Source organism: Plutella xylostella, chromosome 19 (genome assembly GCF_932276165.1).
Source record: "Plutella xylostella chromosome 19, ilPluXylo3.1, whole genome shotgun sequence".
Classification (NCBI taxonomy): domain Eukaryota; kingdom Metazoa; phylum Arthropoda; class Insecta; order Lepidoptera; family Plutellidae; genus Plutella; species Plutella xylostella.
In genome coordinates, this window is record NC_063999.1 from 574132 (window position 1) to 593776 (window position 19645).

Consider the following 19645-nt stretch of genomic DNA (forward strand, 5'->3'; position numbering starts at 1 on the left):
CCAGACAACCTTTGGATGGAGGGAATAAGAGATTAAGGTAGATGGCGCTAGTGAAACCTCACCAAGTCTTTTGAGCCAATACAAGAGTCCAATGGATCTGAATTCCACCGGGTACACTACAGAAATCCGAATTACTTTTTTACGAATATGAAAATAACGATTTTCAAAATTACGAATTTCATAGTTCCGAATAATTCCCAATCCCGAATTTCAAGTTTCCGAATAACGAAAATCACGAATAGTAAATAAACGAAATTTCAAACAACATATTTATTAAAATGACGAAAGTCAATTTTCCGAATATTATTATTTCGATGTTTTAAAAGTACGACGTTTTATTATAACGAATTGTTAAAATTACGAATCCCGAAGTTTTAATATTCCGAAAATACAAATTCCCGAATGTATCTTAGTTAACAAGAAATAGTTATTAAGAACAGTGTGTTTATTAATAGCATAATCCATGTAGGTACAATTGAACAATATTTTTTAAGCTATATTATGTGAAACGCTCCGCTCCGCTTCGCTGCGCTCCGCTTTGTTTTTCGATATCTATGTGCACCTAACACGCTCCTCCTCGCTTTGCTCGTCGTCGCACCTATCTTTAGATTTAGGCCCTAAGGTTTTTAAGGTTAATCACCGTAAAAATCCGAGCAATTTTATTGCTTTGCTGTGTTACTTAACAACAAATACTACAAATAGTTTTCTATTTACAATATTTTTACTCTATATTTGAAACGCTCCGCTCCGCTTCGCTGCGCTCCGCTTTGTTTTTCAATATCTATGTGCACCTAACACGCTCCTCCTCGCTTTGCTCGTCGTCGCACCTATCTTTAGGTTTAGGTCCTAAGGTTTTTAAGGTTAAACACCATAAAATTCCGAGCAATTGTTTTGCTCTATATTTGAAACGCTCCGCTCCGCTTCGCTGCGCTCCGCTTTGTTTTTCGATATCTATGTGCACCTAACACGCTCCTCCTCGCTTTGCTCGTCGTCGCACCTATCTTTAGGTTTTGGGTCTAAGGTTTTTAAGACGTTTACGGTTTTTTTGTCAAAATCACGAATTATCACATTTTCGATCGGGATTTGAATTTTTCGTGATTTTAATAAATCGGTATTTTATTTTTCGTATGCTTAAGTAATCGTATTTTTTAACGTTCGTGTATTTGACAATCGTAATAACAAATCTTCGTGATTATAATATTCGAAATTATAATTTACGTGATTTTTAGAATTCGGCATTTAAAAAAATCGGTATTGCAATATTTCGTAAATTACATATTCGGTGTTTTCAAATTCGGAAAAAAGTTTTTCGGAATATTTTGGTGTTCCCGAATTCCACCATATGCGATAACTATAATTACTTACTACATGGCTGTTATGCAAATTAGTAATATTAAGTTTTAACTAGTTTAAGTTTTCCGAATAAAATAAATAAATAAGTACGTAAGTACTAGATCGGTGTTGGTCCCCATAATTTTCGCCATTATTTTGAGATCATCTGCATCTTCCGTCTATGTCCGAGGCGCGCCCGCGGTGTAAGCGCCAGATCATCATTAATCTGAGGTAGGTACTTCGGAAGTACCTAATTATTTCTTCATGGTGAAGCAGAGCAGATATGAGTCGATAAGTAAATATCAAACTGCCATAAAGTCAACTCCACGCAAAATTTGGGAACTGAAAGTTTTCATTTTCTCTATTATTTTGTGGCTACTGCTGTACTACCCACCCAGTATCTATCAATCATTCATAGAAAAAAAATGATTGGATTTTACAATTCGGTTTTGATTTTATAATTTTATTGTTAACTAGTTTGGTTGTTCGAAATAATTATTTCTATTTTCATACTTTTTCAAGAAACGAAAATAAAAAAAATCGTAATAATAAATACACAGTGTGTTGTTTTTCGGACCCAAACTTTAAGGGTTTCTACGAGTAATATCATCGAGAAAAAACCCCCATCGGGTCCGAAAAACAACACACTGTATAAGTCACAGTACCTATCACTGGTTAGGCATCATCATCATTCATCATCACTGAACAAATCTTAACGAGTAACGGGAGAACAGTTGGGAATTTTCTAGTTTATGTTCCCATCCAGTTACAGCGGCTGGTTTGGAATTCAGAAATAAATCATTCCCAACGAGTAACACTCCCATCGAGTAACACTGTGACTAGATGGCACACTTTTCATGAAGAATTCCCAACTGTATACAGTGTGACAGGTTTGATGTGTGACTCGATGGGAACATTTATAGGGTGTGATTTGTGTAATAAAGTCGCGGTCCTGAAATACACTAGAGAGCAATGAAAAAGTTCCAGCGACATTAGCACCAAATTACCTATTCCTAAACGGAAGTAAATTTAACAGTGCATTAGAATACAACCAACTAAAATATATATTGTAAGTATTACGTACATGTTGTAATGTTATTAATTATTTCATTTAATTAAATAATCTTATTGTTCTAAATCTAAACATGTTTACTTATTTGTTTTAATTGTTTCAGCCTAGACTTTGTTCCTTGATTTATGAGGAGGTACTTACCTCGAGAGATTCACAGTTGTTGTTCACAAGTAAGTATTTTTGTATCGAGATACCTGTGGTAGGTATATTATTTTAATTTTCCTAAAATTAATTAAGTATTTTTAAGTAATTTTTGATAAAATTTAATGATTCTTTCTCGCTCTACTTCTTTATTTACCTACATACACTGAGATACCTACATTTAATCTATCGAATGCCCCGTGAAGTTTCCGCTATCCATCGCGTGCGGGGCGAGCAGGCGACCAATCAGCGCGCCCGAGATACATCTGAAGATAGCTTTCAACTGTCACTTGTTACGAGCAGGCGCAAGCTGCCATTGGTCAGCTTGTCAGAGGTCGTGACCCTTGTCTTTAGATGATGATCACCTTTTAAATACAAAACTGCCACTTATTGTAGAGATTTTTAATAAAGCGTTTCTGTTCTGTTATGAAGAACCTACAAGTACCTACCTAAATACTTTCAGAAAGTATAGTAGTTAATTCAAAAACCGAATATCAAAATGTCATCATAAACACAGTCATCAACTCATCACATAGGCTGGCTGAGCTGAACTTAGGGATATGTGTAGGTACCTACAAAGCAGGTTTCACTCGAGGGAACCACAGTGTACAGGAGCTTCACTCCCCATCAGAATAGAATACAATGATCACTCACTACATACAATAATTTCATCTAAACATTGCCAAAAATGTACTCCGTCAGGACCGTCAGTAGCTGCATCATCAGCGGGGGGCATCCCTTTTCTCCGTCTTTTCAGATCTGCCACAGAGTAAAAACACTGATTAGATTATGGCATTAGTAATTAGTAGGTATCAAATAAACTAGGTAACCTAACCAAATCCCCGAGAAATAAATTAAGTACATACGTACATACTTACTTAGTTTTGACAGTATCCAATATCGCCTGACTTAAAAAGTAATAAAAGGCTTTAATTAACCCTTGATACTGATATAATTAAGTTATGATGTAGGAAACGAAAACTTAGGTAAGTACTGTAGTCTGTAGCTAAGTACTTGACCTTCTACAAAAATAATCTTTAGGTGCCTAACTTGCCTAAGTACCTACCTATGTTTGGTTCGGAGAAATACTAATTTTATATGATTTGCTTCATACCAGCGCTCGTATGTTATTTATTTAAGTACAAACTTATTATTAGGCTGATAATATTGCGTATAATTTGTTAAAACTTAATTGCTTATGTAACGGATAAAAATCGGCCTGTGCAATACTGATTTGTAGCTCAAAGGTGGAATTTAAGCGAAGCAACTAACAAGGCAAGTAGAAAGATAGAATAAAGTAAATTATAATAAATAATTAGTGAACAGAATCGGCTTCCTTCCGTCAGAACAATGGCGTCCCACGGCGAATGACGAAACACACAGATTACTGCTTTTAACTATTCGATTATACTCTGACCAAATGTTAGCTTTTGTGGGAGAGAAATGTGAATATATATGTATCTGTGGGATATCGGTAATTCGGTATGTTATCTGTATCTGTTAGGTATAGAGCTTCCACTATGTTATTGTATTTTTGTCGTTACTCGTTTCCTTATGTCTGGTAAGTAAAGTTGGTTTTCCTTTGCAGGCATCAAATATGTATGGGATTTAGAATGTCAAAGAACCAATAATACCTATAATGGACAGAGTATAGGTGTGCGTATGTACATTCGTATATAATAATAAATATAGGAAGGCATCCTAAACGCAGCAAAAATTCACTCAAACATTTATTAATAAAATATATTTCGGTATAATTCTAAATTAGAATAATCTATGATATCATACCAATATTGAATTTGTTCATTAGCGATCGTGGCGCCGTGACTGAGGCAGCGTTTTCCCGGTCAGAGTACACAAAGCTGTGAGAGAAATGCGGCTCGCCGGAGAAATGGCTCGCGCAGAAGAAACAACGACGAACTGTTGCAGAAAACCACACCGACTCACACACTTGATAGTAAGTATCTAACAAGCTATGATGTTAAGCGATAGTTTACAGAAAATAAAAATAAAGCTCAAATTTTCGCTGTCACATTTTGTTACAATGTTGCCGCCGTGTAAAACAAGGGTATTTAGATACTTACTTATACCTAAGATGTTACTTATACTTAGCTAAGTTTATTTACAAGTTTTCAACTTAAAGGTAAGTAATTAAATGCTAAGGTATATGGATACCAAACCTTCGTTTACATGTCCTATCCTTTTCAAAACTACCGAACCGTTACTTCCACCACCAAAAGGACATAATCCAAAACGTTTACTCACCCAAAAAAGGCACCACTGTATCGATTTCTAAATTACACACTCGATAAACTCGATAGACACTCGAAACAAAAGACGAGATGAGTTGATAGCGCGTGTTCGATGCCACTCGGTCATCGTCATCAGTGTCCCGTCATCGACGCTTCATCGACGAGGCTGCAGGTGACACGTGCACTAGTTTTTTCTCCTTCAGCCCCCCATGTAGTTCGGCAACTGGTTTTTGAACACAAACGAAATTGACACAGAGTAGGTAACGTCGCCATTTTGCTTTTTACGTAAAATTTTGGCACAAAGTACCACCTACCCGACCTACCCTCTTTCTACCACAATAGAAGTTCCGGTTTATGCAGTATTGATTGACATAGTATGGACTTAGAAAATTAAGTGTAAGTCAAAACTGCATAAGTAGTTTTTTATCTTCCTTATTTTTGAGGTTTTTAACCTACCTGGCAAATACAGGCATTTATTATTAAACAAAGCTAAAAAATAGAGACCATCAATCGGTTCGACCATCATTTTTTACATTATGTCAAATAAATGAATTTTTATTCCTTTATACTTCCATGATTTATTATCTAAGTATATTTTTTACCGGCTCTATAATTACCTATATGTATATTAAAATTATTGTTTCTATGGGACGAACCTATGTTTTAACGAATACGATATAAACTATAAAAAGAATCTTCAACGTTAACAATTACAGGTTTTTGCTTCTTATTAACGCCTCAAACACTTTTGGTTGCTACTTACGAAGTTTTTCCGACGATAACCCCAATTAATTGACGCATCTACCCTCACCCCCTACTCTATGGTCGGCGCACGCACATGTTTTTCTGCACTAAGTCCGCACGTGCCGCCATCTGTCACAGGAAGAGCCGGCGAAGTGGAAGATGGGCTTCATCGGCCGAGGACCGAAACAAAGCGACAGACCGACAGACGAACACAGGTGTGCCGGTCACTGGCCGCCAACCAACGCAGATGGACGCTTTTTTGGAAGCTATTCTGCTGGTTTTCGCCATAAGTGATGCAATTAAAAGTAAGTAACTTTAAAGTACGAGTAGAGGGTCGTTTGCGAGGTATGCTACTGATGGGCGATTTCCAAAGATTAAAATACAGTTTAATCGGATGGTTTTCGAGGAACGCTAAATGGTGGCAGCCTGGCAACATTGTCAATTCGGTCTTGTGCTCAATGGGAAATTAATCTTAAGGGTTCTTAAGGACCTACCATTCAAGCAGATTCTGCTTAGGTACTCCTACCATATTTATCAGGAGGCAATCACTGTAATAAAGTAGTTAGTTTACCATTCAACCTAACACTAACTAACTGCCAGGTTCTATAACTCTATCTATCTATAACTGATAGTTACTTTCATACGATTTTGTAACTACCAGTTATGGATAGAAAGAGATATAGAAACTGGCTTACCTGATGTAGGTACCTGCACACGTATTAAGAACACTGGTAACTTCGTCAAAGTGCAATCAACTGTACCTTACCAAACACCTGTAAAATAGGCAAGAAGCCTAGAAATTAGTGTTCTTACAGAAGCGACATGCCCTATATTGGCATTCATACGGTTCCTGAGGCAGGAAGGATTCGCGAGGCAAGGTAATGACAAGTGGGCAGGCATGTAGGCACGCTAATTGTCCATATACTGGCTACTCCGGCGCTGACCATAAACGAAGCTGGCGTGGGTCGCGTCGCCCCGTCTGTGCCCCCGCCAGCGCCGGGGCCCCTCGCGCCGCCGCCGGCCCCCACTGTTCCTCACAGCCGCGGGACTCACGGCGGCTCAGCTTACACTGGACGGTGACAATCGTAGAATTCTCTAACGATTGTCTCGCTCTACACAGCTTGATGTGTTCATTCAGCTCTACTGACGTCAAGTTTGTTGCTAATTGTCGAAGGGGAAACCGTTTCCTCTCCAGAAATACTAGCCGACCTATTCCTAACACCGCTCTTATGATTTTAACCATGCCATTTGCAGACGCAGCGAAGCATTCTAAACCTTATTTAAAGCGAATAAAACCTCGGTAAGCTCAAGAATGTAACTGTATTAGGGTCGAGTCGACTTCTGTGGAGCGAGATATACATTTAACTGTGCGCATTTTTTTACTGGAGCATTCCTAAAACGGTTTTTAATCTACTGAGCGTCTATTTCGGTCGGCGCTTCCATCGGGAGCGAGTGATAGAGGCTATTCCTGGCTCGGGGCAGGTTTTCGGGGAATGTCAACAAACGGACAAGCGTCATTCAATGAACTCTCGGCGATGTTGGTGGCTAACCGGTCCGCGCCGCTATTCATAAAAATGAAGCTCCCAGGGACGCTCGGTCGCCATGTCTCGCCACCACTATTTATGTGGAGCCACTTATCATTATCTTGATTTCGACTGATCCTAACTCTTCTTTCGATATTCTGGTGTCTTTGTTTCACTTTTCCCCGCGCTCGTTGCGTCGATTAACAAAGGATTGCACTAACAATTAGTTGTATCTTGAACTAGTTTAGCACAAAGATTGGCAGACATATTGCACAACTTCACGAAAATTATAAGTGTTCGAATATCGCGTGGATACCGACGTGGGCTCGACGAGTGACCTCACGTCTCGGGCCATTGCACAAGGAAATCACACTCACACCTAAGACAATATTATATTAGAAGTGCTATTGTATTGCTTCAATACTACTCTACGTTCTATCATATTAAAATCCAATATTACTGACTTATAGTTCCTACTATTTTGAGCAATTTGGAATCACCATCATTAACATTCTCTGAAATTTATAGTTAAAAATAGATTGAAGAAAAAGACAGAAAGTAAGGATTTAGTTTCGTATAATTTTCTTTTAACAAATGATCAATAGAAAACTGTATAATTAACAATGTAGCGTCTTAACAGATACTTCAAAATTATTAGCGATGTAGGTAATATTTTACAAATACTTTGGAATGTTCATATAAACAATCTCATATGCATCAATATACAACATGGACACCACGAGTCACGGCACAAGACTGGAGCTGGAGCCTCAGACGGGGGGAGGGGGCAGGCCTGCTCTCAGTCAACCGATCAAACCGCCACTGGTTCTGGGATAAAACCACCACCAGGCCTGGCCCCTTCGAACTAAACTGTGACGTCACGGGCACGGGTATTAACTAATTTTCTATTTTTTTGTGTCCCCCGGGAGCCCCCACATTCTAGAAGACGTACGTAGAGAGATTAGACTTTAGACAAACAGCAAATGGGCGAGAGCTTAAAATAAATAAACAAGCAAAAGATGAAAGATTGGAATGTGGAGGCTCTTAGGGACATTTTTACACCATCCAATGTTACATTTCAATATTTTTGTAACATGAAGTAATGGAGATTCACAGTGAGATTACATGAGTGGTACAAGGGTGGTACATGAGTGGTACAGGGTGGTACATGAGCGGTACAGGTGGACACGAGGCCATGCTTGCAGCTGAGAGAATGCAATCGTTAACCTGATTTTAGTGAAGCAACTCGGACGGCTGATCATCCAGATTAACTAAATAAAGCAGTCAATAAATAAACGATCATAAATATCTAATAAATACCTACACGGGCTATATTTACAAAAAGCCTTCTCAATCAAGGGCACATCCTATCAGCCTTTAACCAAATATAATACAGCACTATACCCCACTGGGATAACAGGTATAAATTAAAAAATAAAGTAAAGCTGCCGGCTTAACATTTGTGTTACAAAATAATACTGAAATCAGTAAAAAAACTTTCCACAGATGGAATGTGCAGGTTGTGAGCTGGCTCAAGGCACAGCTCGGGACCAACCAGGGGCTACTCGCACTACAAACATACACAGATATACAAATTCATCACAATTCTATTGAAATAGAAAGGAATCCTAATAAATACAATTAACATTGATTCACATTTACTTAACAAATGCAGGGTGGCAATGAGTTACAAGGACTTAGACGGAGGCTGAGGCTTCTCTTAACATGGGCTTCATAAACAAACAATAACACGGCTCCGAGGCCGCTGCTGCAGCCCTCGGCCCTCACTCACACATCCTCGGCCGCCTCCACAACATAACAGACAACACAGCAAGTAGCCACCGGGTACAGGTCGTCGTTCCACACACAGACTACACCAATATGAACAAAATATTACAGATATATTCACAAACAAAACACTGGGACGAGTACAACTTTCAGATTTGGATCGACCGGCCAGTCGATTGATTCACCACTAGAAATCTATAGAGGATCAGTATATACAAAACGAATTCCTTCGAAATAAATTATAAGCTTCATAAAATAATTATCACATAAATTTTTCTTATATCTTCAGCTCGCTCCACATAACTTAACACATAATCTATCTATATGTACAGCAGAGACAGTCTGTTGGCGGCTAGCAGGGCGCGGCGGGCGGCGCGGGCGCGGCGCCGCTGAGCGCCACCAGCTGCACGGGCGTCGCCGGCGCGTCGTCCGCCGCCTTGCCCCGCCGCTGCAGCCGCACCCACGCGCCGAAGCAGACTAGAATGGCGAGGAACACGGCCACCGTGGCGCCGCCCGCGATGGACGCCGTCTCCATCATGAGGTGGCGGCTGGTCAGCGCGTACGAGTGGTCCAGGTCCTTGAACTCGCAGCGCGGGCCCACGAAGCCGGGCCGGCACTCGCAGTTGTAGATGGGGCTGTCCGAGATCACCACGGTGAAGCACACGCCGCCGTTCAGGCAGTAGTACTCCGAGTAGTCCGGCTCGCACTCAAAAGTGGGGAAGGTGATGTTGAGGCGCGGCTGCGGCTGCGGCTGCGGCGGCGGGCGCGCGCCGGGCCGCGCGGGCCGCGCCGGCCGCTTGGAGATGGAGCTGGAGCAGGCGCCCGCCAGCGCCCAGGCCGCCGACACCACCGCCCACCACACTACCAACGATTGCATTTTCCGCTCACGATCCGGAGGGTACGCGGCTCCCGTTTCGGCGCTCGCGGTACGTGCACGATTTTGACATTGGACGGTGACTTATACGAAATCCGAGAGGCGATGACATGACCGCTTTCGAATTTCGAACCCTTCGCTCGCATCCGCGTCGGCCGTCCGCCGAGACATGTTTCCTGTGTTAACTTTTTTTACGTCGTTCGACGATCACTCGCTCATGACGGAGGCGCGGTTTCTACGATGACTGTCCGAGTTAATCCGAGCTATCCCTCCGACAGCATGTCGAAAGTGAAACACTGAACTCGACTCGACACTTGAATCGTGGTTTGTGATTATTCACGGAGCACATACACGCAATGTCCCGTTCGAAACGATAACACAAAATGGTGCTGACTGAAAAGTACTTGCACTCAGAGTTGTCTATGCGCGACTGACTGATTGAACTGAACGAGCGAGCAAACTAAAATGAATGAATGAAATATTTAGTTTTTTTACCAAATAGTGCTGCCAGCACTTTTATAACAACTTGCCTATATTTTAAGATTACCTTCATTCATGCATTCTGTCACATATTATTATTACATTTGAACATTAAACTCTCATAAAAGACAGGGTTTGTATGCAACTATGTAATGTAATGGATAAATTTCAATGTAGAATTAATTTTGTGTTAGATATATTGTCAGACTGCAGAATATTTTTAATACTTAATAATCCTTACTAATATTATAAATGCGACAAGTAACTCTGTCTACTTTTTATCGTGGAATTCCCACGGGAAAACTTTTTTAAGGTGAAGTTAAGCTCGCGGGAACGCGTAGTAGTAAAATATTAATTTCCCATTTCCCGGGGAAAATCAAGTGATAAAATCTCAAGGAAATCCCACCTTAAGTAACACAGACTACCTATTGATATTTTTGACATTAGAAATTGGCATCTGCTCTGTGTACTTTACTTCAATTTTCAGTTTTCTAGATCGGTGTTTTGATTTGAATTGGTTGTTGTATTTTATCAAATAAACCTTTACCAAAACGTTTAATGTTAGTATTTAGAACAGGAAAGAGTATTAATGCCCTAATACTATGGCTGGGGAATCATCGAAGTCGTCTAAATCTCAGAACTTGAACCCATCACCAACACTTCAATGTAAAGATCTTCATGAATATCTGAAAAGCCGGTCGCCACAATTCTTGGAAACATTGTACAACTATCCAACGATATGTTTGGCTGTTTATCGGTGAGTTTCACTTATGACTTGCCTTATTTGCTGTTTAGTTTTTTGGTAATTTGTGTTAGAAGTTTGAGGTTATGTTTACATGGTGAATGGTTCCTCTCATGTTCTGTTGTGTGGGTGCAGGGAGCTGCCGGAGCTAGCGCGGCACTTCGTGATCCGGCTGCTGTTCGTGGAGCAGCCCGTGCCGCAGGCCGTCGTCGCCTCCTGGGTCTCGCAGGCGCATGCCAAGTAAATATGACTTTCTACAGTCAGCCACTTTTATGCAATAAAATATTTCCATTGTGACCTGTTATCCTTATCAATTTGACTATAATTACGCAATTTCCGTGAAAATAAGACAAAGTATATAATTCTGCTGTGTAAGATTGTGTAGAACCATTTACTAACTAATAAAAGCTACTTCTTGTACTGTAAGGCTCCCAAGGTTTATTGAATCTTGAATATGCAATCTTGCAGAGAGCAGAACAAGTCATGTGAGACATTGTCGGAGCTGTCAGTGTGGCAGGAGGCGCCCATCCCCGGAGGTCTACCTGGCTGGATCCTCTCACAGTCCTTCAAGAAGAACTTGAAAGTGGCTCTTTTAGGAGGGTGAGTCTTTGTAAGATTTAGTAATGAGATTGTTTTCTATGATGGAAATAGTATCTGTTCATATTCAGCAACTATATTATATCAACTCTTATTGGCTACCCAGAAACCACCACTACCACATAAGATACTTTAGTATTTTGATATATTTGCCCTCTACAACACAAAGATAGAAAGACATAATTTATCACAACAGCAAGCTCATTTAAATTGATCCATCAGTATTGACATGTTCACAGACATAACAATGAAACTTATAAAATGACTTTGTCTCATCATCTTTAAAGAAAGGGGTATGCACAAACTTTTTACTCTATCCCACCCTGGGCAGTCAATGATTGAAGTTTATCTCATTAGCTAATCCTTTTACCACTGTTACCAAGCCTAGACCAGCTCTTATGTTTGCCACCAAGACACTAAAAAAAGTGCTTATAGATGACTTATACTATACAATACAACACACTTTATTTGCACCAAGAACAGAAATTACAACAAAAACAAAACTTAGAAAATAAAACAGTACATAGAGGCGGCCTTATTGCTTATAGCAATCTCTACTAGACAACCTACTAATTATTCTTATTATTCCTGTTCAGCGGGCGTCCCTGGTCAGCCTCGTCCAGCCTGGAGCCGGACGGGCGCGCGCGCGACGTGTCCTTCCTCGACGCGTACGCGCTGGAGCGCTGGCAGTGCGTGCTGCACTACATGGTGGGGTCCGCGCAGACCGAGGGCATCAGTGCTGATGCGGTCCGGATACTGTTGCACGCCAAGCTTATGACTAGGTGAGGAAGCTCTCAAACTTAATACTAAGTTTACCGCTATAGTCTATTTTTTTATAATACTGAGTATCTCTTTCGCACACTGCCAATATTGACAAATTGAGATGGGTCACTGTTAAGACCAGTAGCAACGAACGCAGTAAAACAGTAAAGTAAAGTAAAGTATTGTTTATTTGCATGAATATAGGTGTTACATTAAAATGTCAATAAATAAAAAAAATCACTATATTCTACCATGCAGGCATGCAAATATTATTATCTAATTACAATTATGTCACTATCAGTATAAAATTAAGATCATCAAATATTATTAATTATATATTATATTATTTCTAGTCAAAATTGTCGTCTAGGAACTCTTGCAAACTATAGTAGCATTTGCCTATTAGTAATTTCCTTAATGTTAGTTTGTACAAATGTGTATTATCTATATTTCTAATGCATTTAGGTAGCTTATTATATATTTTTGGAGCCATACCAAATATGCTCTTGCTAAACAGGGTGGTTGAGCGGACCGGAGCACACAATTTAGTGTCTCTTTTACTTCTAAGTTTATTGAACATGTTTAAATTAGACCTAACGAATACGGCAGTTTCAAAGATATAAAGTGATGGTAGGGTCAACACATTATATTTTTTAAAGTGTGGCACACAGCTGTCTGTTTGCTTCAGTTTACATATTGCCCTTATGCAACGTTTCTGCGCTTTAAATGCCATCTCTTTGTGAGTCGAGTTTCCCCAGAATATTATTCCATATCTTAGTGTAGAGGCCACAAATGCATGATATACTGCTAATAGGGCAGATAGACTGGCTATTTTAGCAAGCATGTATAGAGCATAGGAAAACTGACTAACTTTTTTACAAATTTGTTCTATTTGTGGCTTCCATGTTAAATGAGCGTCAATGTTTAGTCCTAAGAATTTTGTTTCATTTACTTCGTTAAACGTTTAACAATTTCAGTACTCAGCAATTTGTTAAAAAATAGAGTAGGTATAGTTAATTCTGTAAATAAATCATAAATATTCTCTACAAACAATAATACCTAGACAATCACTTCACCACTTTCAGAGACGCAGAGGACGGCTCCGCGGTGATCACGCGCGCCGGCTTCCAGTTCCTGCTGCTCAGCACTCCCAAACAGGTACATAAATGACTGCCTAATTTATATCAGTTTACTGTTTTTAATAGTAAGCTAGGTATGTCGGCAACTTTAGTTCACTGATACATAACTAACTTCTGAAGCGATCCTTCAGAGTAACTCTAAGCTAAGGAATTCAGAAGGCATAAAAAAATAAGTTTCAACATTTTCATAGTTCCCCTCACGACCCTAACAACTAAACTACTATGTATTACTTTTGCCCTCTGAAGTTTCTTGCCCCCTCTCCTAGAATAAAAGGGCCCTTTCTTTTCCAAATGGGTAGTAGTTTTTAGTTGCCTTTACGACGAATACCATTATTTTCTATCTTCCAGGTGTGGCTGTTCCTCCAACACTACCTGCACACGGCGGAGAAGCGCAGCCTGAGCGCGGCGGAGTGCCTCGCCTTCCTCTACCAGCTCAGCTTCAGCACTCTGGGGAAGGTCAGTATCTGGTCTTTGTTAATCTAAAGTCTAAAGTATCTAGAGAAAAAATAGATGTATCAAATTGTTATGCGATTTTAATTAAAAAAAAATACATTTTAGCTTATTCCGCGAGCTCATTTTTAAAAGTTAAGCTGAGGTTTAGGCCACGTTCAGATGACAAGCGCTCAACGCGCGTTTTGGTAACGCGCGTTTACAACTACATACATTTTATTCCGCGCGACGCACGTTAGCATGTGTACAGCCTGAATAAAATGTATGTAGTTGTAAACGCGCGTTACCAAAACGCGCGTTGAGCGCTTGTCATCTGAACGTGGCCTTATATTGGTAAAATAATTTTCAAATATTACCGTCTGCAATCTCACAGATCTGGGGGTTGTCGTCGTGGCTTTTAAGTTGCTTGTCTGTAATAATAATAATAACGTTTTGTTTTGTGTTCAGGATTACAGCACGGAGGGTATGAGCAACAACATGCTGGTGTTTCTCCAACACTTGCGAGAGTTTGGCCTCGTGTACCAGAGAAAGGTAAGGATAATTTTAAACATTTACACCACATTATAGGCCAAACATAAGCGATATAGTTAGATTTAAAAAGCAATAACTTTCTGAGATATTTTTACTTTTGGCAAAGGTTTATTTATTTAGTAACTGCCTGTTTGTGCCGTGCCTCATGAAATATCCCGAACAATCAGCCAATAAAAAAACCTATGTAACTGCGAATAATCAGTCGGAATAATAAGTCTTTCCCCGAATTCTCATAGAGCTGTTGGTTCCTTTAAAAGAGTATCTACTCCTGTGTTTCAGTCATTTATAAACCTGCTCTAAACTTAAAATAGGTCTATGAATTCAGGGGTACTATTGATATTGGATATTCTATTGTTTCCAGCGTAAAGCGGGTCGCTTCTACCCGACGCGGCTGGCCCTCAACATCACGTGCGTGCGCGACGGCGCCGCGTCCGTGGCGCCCCTCGCAGAGCAGGCCAAGGGGTATATACTGGTGGAGACTAACTACAGGTGTGTATGGGAATATACTTCTGTATTCATGGATGAACTTATTCTCATTTTTTTGCGATCTATTCATGTTTTATAAGCAGAGAATCATAGATTGTATGATAATCATACTCTGATTATAAACCATGAATAATCTCTTACTTTACTGGCAGAGAAATCAGACTGGCTGTACTATTAGTATGGGTGTTCTACAAGGCTCAATGTTATGACCATTGTTATTTCTTGTGTATGTTAACGATTTACAATAGGTATTTGGCAAATATAATGTTTAACAATTTCATGATGATACTGCACTGTATGATAAATGTGTTTAAAATTATAATCATTTATGTACAGGGTGTACGCGTATTCACAGTCGACGCTGCAGGTGGCGTTGTTAGGACTTTTCACGGAACTTATCTACAGGTAAGACAGTAAACGTTTATTATGTGAAATATGTAGCTAGAAGCTAGCCTTTGTTAAACTGGTTGTAAATTTCAATAGAATCCTCCACTCCCTTCGTCTCGCCATGCTACTGAAAAATCATCTTTACCATGGCGAAAGGATCCTTTCTAAACCTATATACCACCCCTCTTTCAAGGAACATTCTAACAACTCCCCCCTCTCTTCCCCCCCAGATTCCCCAACCTAGTGGTGGGTGTCCTCACGCGCGAGTCGGTGCGGCTGGCGCTGCGCGGCGGCATCACGGCGCAGCAGATCATACACTACCTGGACCAGCATGCGCACCCACAGGTATGTGGAGGGGCAGAGACACCTGACAGGGGGGTCAGGTCATAGTAACAATGCCTCTGAGAGGGGTCAGATTTATCTGCCTTATAGTGTACCTACGCTCATATCTACATGTGAAGTATGGGGAAGAGATCTGACCCTTCTGAGGGAGCATTGTCACTCTGAGAGGGGTCAGGTTTCTTGGCCATAATATTTCCCAAAATGAGACACCGCCATTCTTTCTAAATGGAGAGGAGTTTTTAAAATTCCGACGTTCATAAAAAAATATATTTTTATGATCATTGCTACTCTTTTCACTTGAATTGACGAGCTGAAAAGTGGTTGCTACGCCAGGTTCACAGAGGAAAAGAAAGACGATCCGTTAACGTTACGCTTATATGTGCTGTTACCGCAGTATCCCTAACAGGAATGCGATGTTTTCAGACTTAGTTTACCAGACTGTGGCACGCGCCCTCATTTCCCAAAGTTACACAATAACTACTTACAGGAATCCCATTCTTTGGACAATGGCTGCTATTCAATTACAAGTTCCGTTTCCGGAATTCCTCGCAGAAAGCAATACTTACTAGTAGCTCTGTACATACGAAATTAAAGATATTTATCAACAGCAGCTGAGTTTATGGGCATAATGGGTCTGAAAAATATTTATCAGCACCTACGTATGTTTTTAAGTCAATAAAGTAGTATTCTATTCTATTCTATGTGACTACTCAAAAATCACCATTAGGAACGAACTAAACTCCTCTTTGTACTGTTTTCTTTTTAAGTTTTGTTTTTTTTTTGTAATTTTTGTTCTTGGTGCAAATAAAGTGTATTGTATTGTATTAGCGGGACGTATTTTTAAAAAGGGTTTTAGAGCGCGTTCCGTCTCTCTTCCCGTTTCTCCACCAATGTTACGCAAGGCCCTCAAACTTATTCTTTGGAACTATCCCTGTCGAGTCTCAAGTAGGGGCGCAGCAGGGTGACCCTTTAGGCCCCCTAATTTTTAGCCTGGCCATACATGACGTGGTGTCTTCCCTTCGGTCGCCGTTGAACCTATGGTACTTAGACGATGGCACCGTGGGGGGTGACGCAGATGAGGTTTTGAGCGACATTGAATCTCTGGTTCAGGGCTTGGCTGCATTGGGCTTGCGAATTAATCCACGGAAGTCAGAGGTGTTTGCGTGTGCTGGTCAGTTGTCGCCGGCTACCCAGGAACGGCTGGACGTGTTGGTGCCAGGTGTTAAGCTTTTGGACAGGACAACATTCATGCTTTTGGGTGCGCCAATTTTTCCCGAAGGAGTGCCAGCTCTGGTTCTGTCCAAGATGCGTACGTTGGCTGAAACCAAGTCGCACCTCTGCCAGCTTTCAGCACACGTGGCGCTTTCCATCTTGCGGGGCTGTTTGTCCATACCGAGGCTGACATATTCGCTGCGTACAGCCCCAGTTTGGCTGCATAGAGAGGAGTCCAAGCAGTACGATGAGGTGTTGAAGGACCTCCTGGAGGCTATTGTCAACATCAGCATGTCCAATGAGCAATTGAGCAGTGGTCTCAAGCGGCGCTTCCTGTGAGGTATGGTGGGCTGGGTTTAAGGCGCTTGGAGGACACTCAACTGCCGGCTTTTCTGGCGTCGTCGTGTGGGGTGCTGCGGCTTGTCACTCGCATTTTACATGTTAATGGTGATGAGTTCAGTATTCCTCACGCGGCAGAGGCCCTGGAGTTATGGCAGTCTATGTGTCCTGAGAGTGCTGTGCCGGTGCAGCCTGAGCGTCAGCGTGATTGGGACGAGGAGCAGTGTCGCTTGCAGTTGAACATGCTGATGCTGCGCAATGCCGGGGCTGAGTTGGCGCGTTTGCGGGCGGTCTCTCAGCCAGAGTCAGGGTTGTGGCTGCATGCTTTGCCATCGCCGCAGTTGGGAACGTTGTTAGACAACGATTCCTTGCGGGTGGCGGTGGCTCTGCGTCTCGGCTGCACTGTGGTGGAACCCCATGTTTGTGTCTGCGGCGCGCGGGTGGATCAATCGGGACGTCACGGGTTACACTGTGTGCGTAGTGCGGGCAGGTTCTCACGGCACCATGCTATCAATGACATCGTCCGGAGAGCTCTTGTTTCTGCGGATGTCCCGGCGGTCCTGGAGCCACCAGGGTTGTCCCGGGCTGATGGCAAGCGTCCGGATGGACTCACCATGGTGCCGTGGGAGAAGGGCCGCAGTTTACTCTGGGACGCGACGTGCGTCTGCACCCTCGCGCCGCGAAGCCTGAAGCCGCGGCTCGGCTTAAAAAACTTAAATATAGCCAGCTAATGCAGCGGTATCTGTTTGTGCCCTTGGCTGTGGAGACGATGGGGGTGTGGGGAGAAGAGGGCAGGGCCTTCTTAAGGGAAATCACCAGACGCTTGAGGAGTCGTGGTCTGGGATCTTCTTCCGGGGCACACCTGATGCAGAGGCTATCCCTGGCTGTGCAGCGTGGTAACGCTGCCAGTGTCATGGGTAACTTTGGGTCGGGTGTGGCTCGGAGGGGTATTTTTGATTAGTCAGTTAAATAATAAGTAAGTATATTTGTAGGTATATTATAATTATTATTAAAAAAAAATTGACGAAACTTCTAGTGGATATTATGCATGTTTGTGACTTATATGTTTTTATGAATAAATGAATTATATTGTATTGTAAACTTACATTTCTATACAAATACAGTCATAACAAAAGTTATTCAGAATAAAGAGCTCTGTCACCTACTTTCGGATGTGCACCTACGAAAGACTCCCTGTATTACCCCTCACATTAAACCGTGCCCCCGCCTACCCCCCTAGATGCTGAATTCGGAGACGGGCGGCATCCGCTCCTCGTCCCTGCTGCCTCCCACCGTGGTGGACCAGATCAAGCTGTGGGAGAGCGAGAGGAATAGATTTACGTATACTGAGGGGGTGGTCTACAACCAGTTCCTGTCGCAGGTTTGTAACAACAAAATTATATTACTAAGGGCATTACTTGATGTATGAGGTGCGATTGCTGCTTACTTTTCTCCAGTGTTAATAGTGTTATCCATCCTACCAGTGAAATCTAAACGCAATTTGTTATGGAACTTTTATGTGTAACATTTAAAAATCCCACTATAATCTGATGAATGTGTGAAAATAAGTCACCAAGGACGCGACGGATGTTATTTTCTTTTGGTATGATAACGGGGCATTCTCAAATTCTTATCAAACTTTTACAAAAAACTTCAAAGTATCAACTTTCAAGTACCAATATTCTAAATGCTCATGTTGCATGACAGTTGTCGTCGATTCTCTCCATCCCTATCCATTAAAACTTGAATATATGTTCCAGGCGGACTTCGCGGTGCTGCGCGACTACGCCAAATCAGCCGGGGTACTCACTTGGCAGAACGAGCGCTCGCGCACCATGGTCGTCACCAGAGCAGGGCACGACGACGTCAAGAAGTTCTGGAAACGGTACTCTAAGAGCTCCTGAAGGGGTTAGATTGTTTGGGAAGAGTGTGTGAAAGTGGCGCCTCTAGCGGGCACTGTTGGCAACCGCATAAAGAAATTTATAGATAATGGAAAGTTACAGTATAGGTATAGCTAAATGAGAAAACTGTGAGTCATTTGTAACCATGACAACGGTAATGCAAAAATAATAACAAACAAGCGCTACTCTAAGAAACGGTACTCTAAGAGCTCCTGAAGGGGTTAGATGGATTGGGAAGAGTGTGTGAAAGTGGCGCCTTGGTAAAAGTATACAGAAATGATGGAAAGTTAGGGTGTACCCTTATGGCTGCAAGTCATTGTAGAAGAATGGTAATACGAAAATAATAAGACAAAAGCACTATGTGTGAAAGTATGATTGTGAAAACAACGGATTTATCGTATTAGCGGAAACCGCACTAAATTTATTCAGCTAAAATGCCACAGTGATCATTAATTGATTTTCATAAAATAAAACTGTAAAAAATATGTAAAACGGGAATATGTTTAAGTGTTGAGCTGAATGGAGTATGTATACAGTCTGAAAGCAGAAAT

The 19645-nt window shown here is 41.4% G+C and overlaps 2 protein-coding genes across 2 annotated transcripts; one reads left to right on the top strand and one right to left on the bottom strand.

The window, feature by feature from the left end:
- Positions 1 to 7623: 7623 nt before the first annotated feature.
- Positions 7624 to 10176, bottom strand: LOC119690631 (protein spitz). The gene is given in 2 exon segments (XM_038106358.2): positions 7624 to 9737; positions 9740 to 10176. Coding segments are annotated over 2 exon segments (666 nt in total). The 5' UTR covers positions 9873 to 10176; the 3' UTR covers positions 7624 to 9204.
- A 486-nt stretch (positions 10177 to 10662) lies between these two features.
- LOC105384029 (general transcription factor IIH subunit 4) lies at positions 10663 to 19160 on the top strand. Its single transcript, XM_038106357.2, has 12 exons — positions 10663 to 10963; positions 11084 to 11188; positions 11417 to 11548; positions 12142 to 12327; positions 13393 to 13465; positions 13795 to 13902; positions 14344 to 14427; positions 14789 to 14916; positions 15250 to 15318; positions 15531 to 15645; positions 18434 to 18574; positions 18954 to 19160. The coding sequence occupies exons 1-12, from the start codon at positions 10809 to 10811 to the stop codon at positions 19095 to 19097; spliced, it is 1440 nt and encodes a 479-aa protein (XP_037962285.2). The 5' UTR covers positions 10663 to 10808; the 3' UTR covers positions 19098 to 19160.
- Positions 19161 to 19645: the final 485 nt, after the last annotated feature.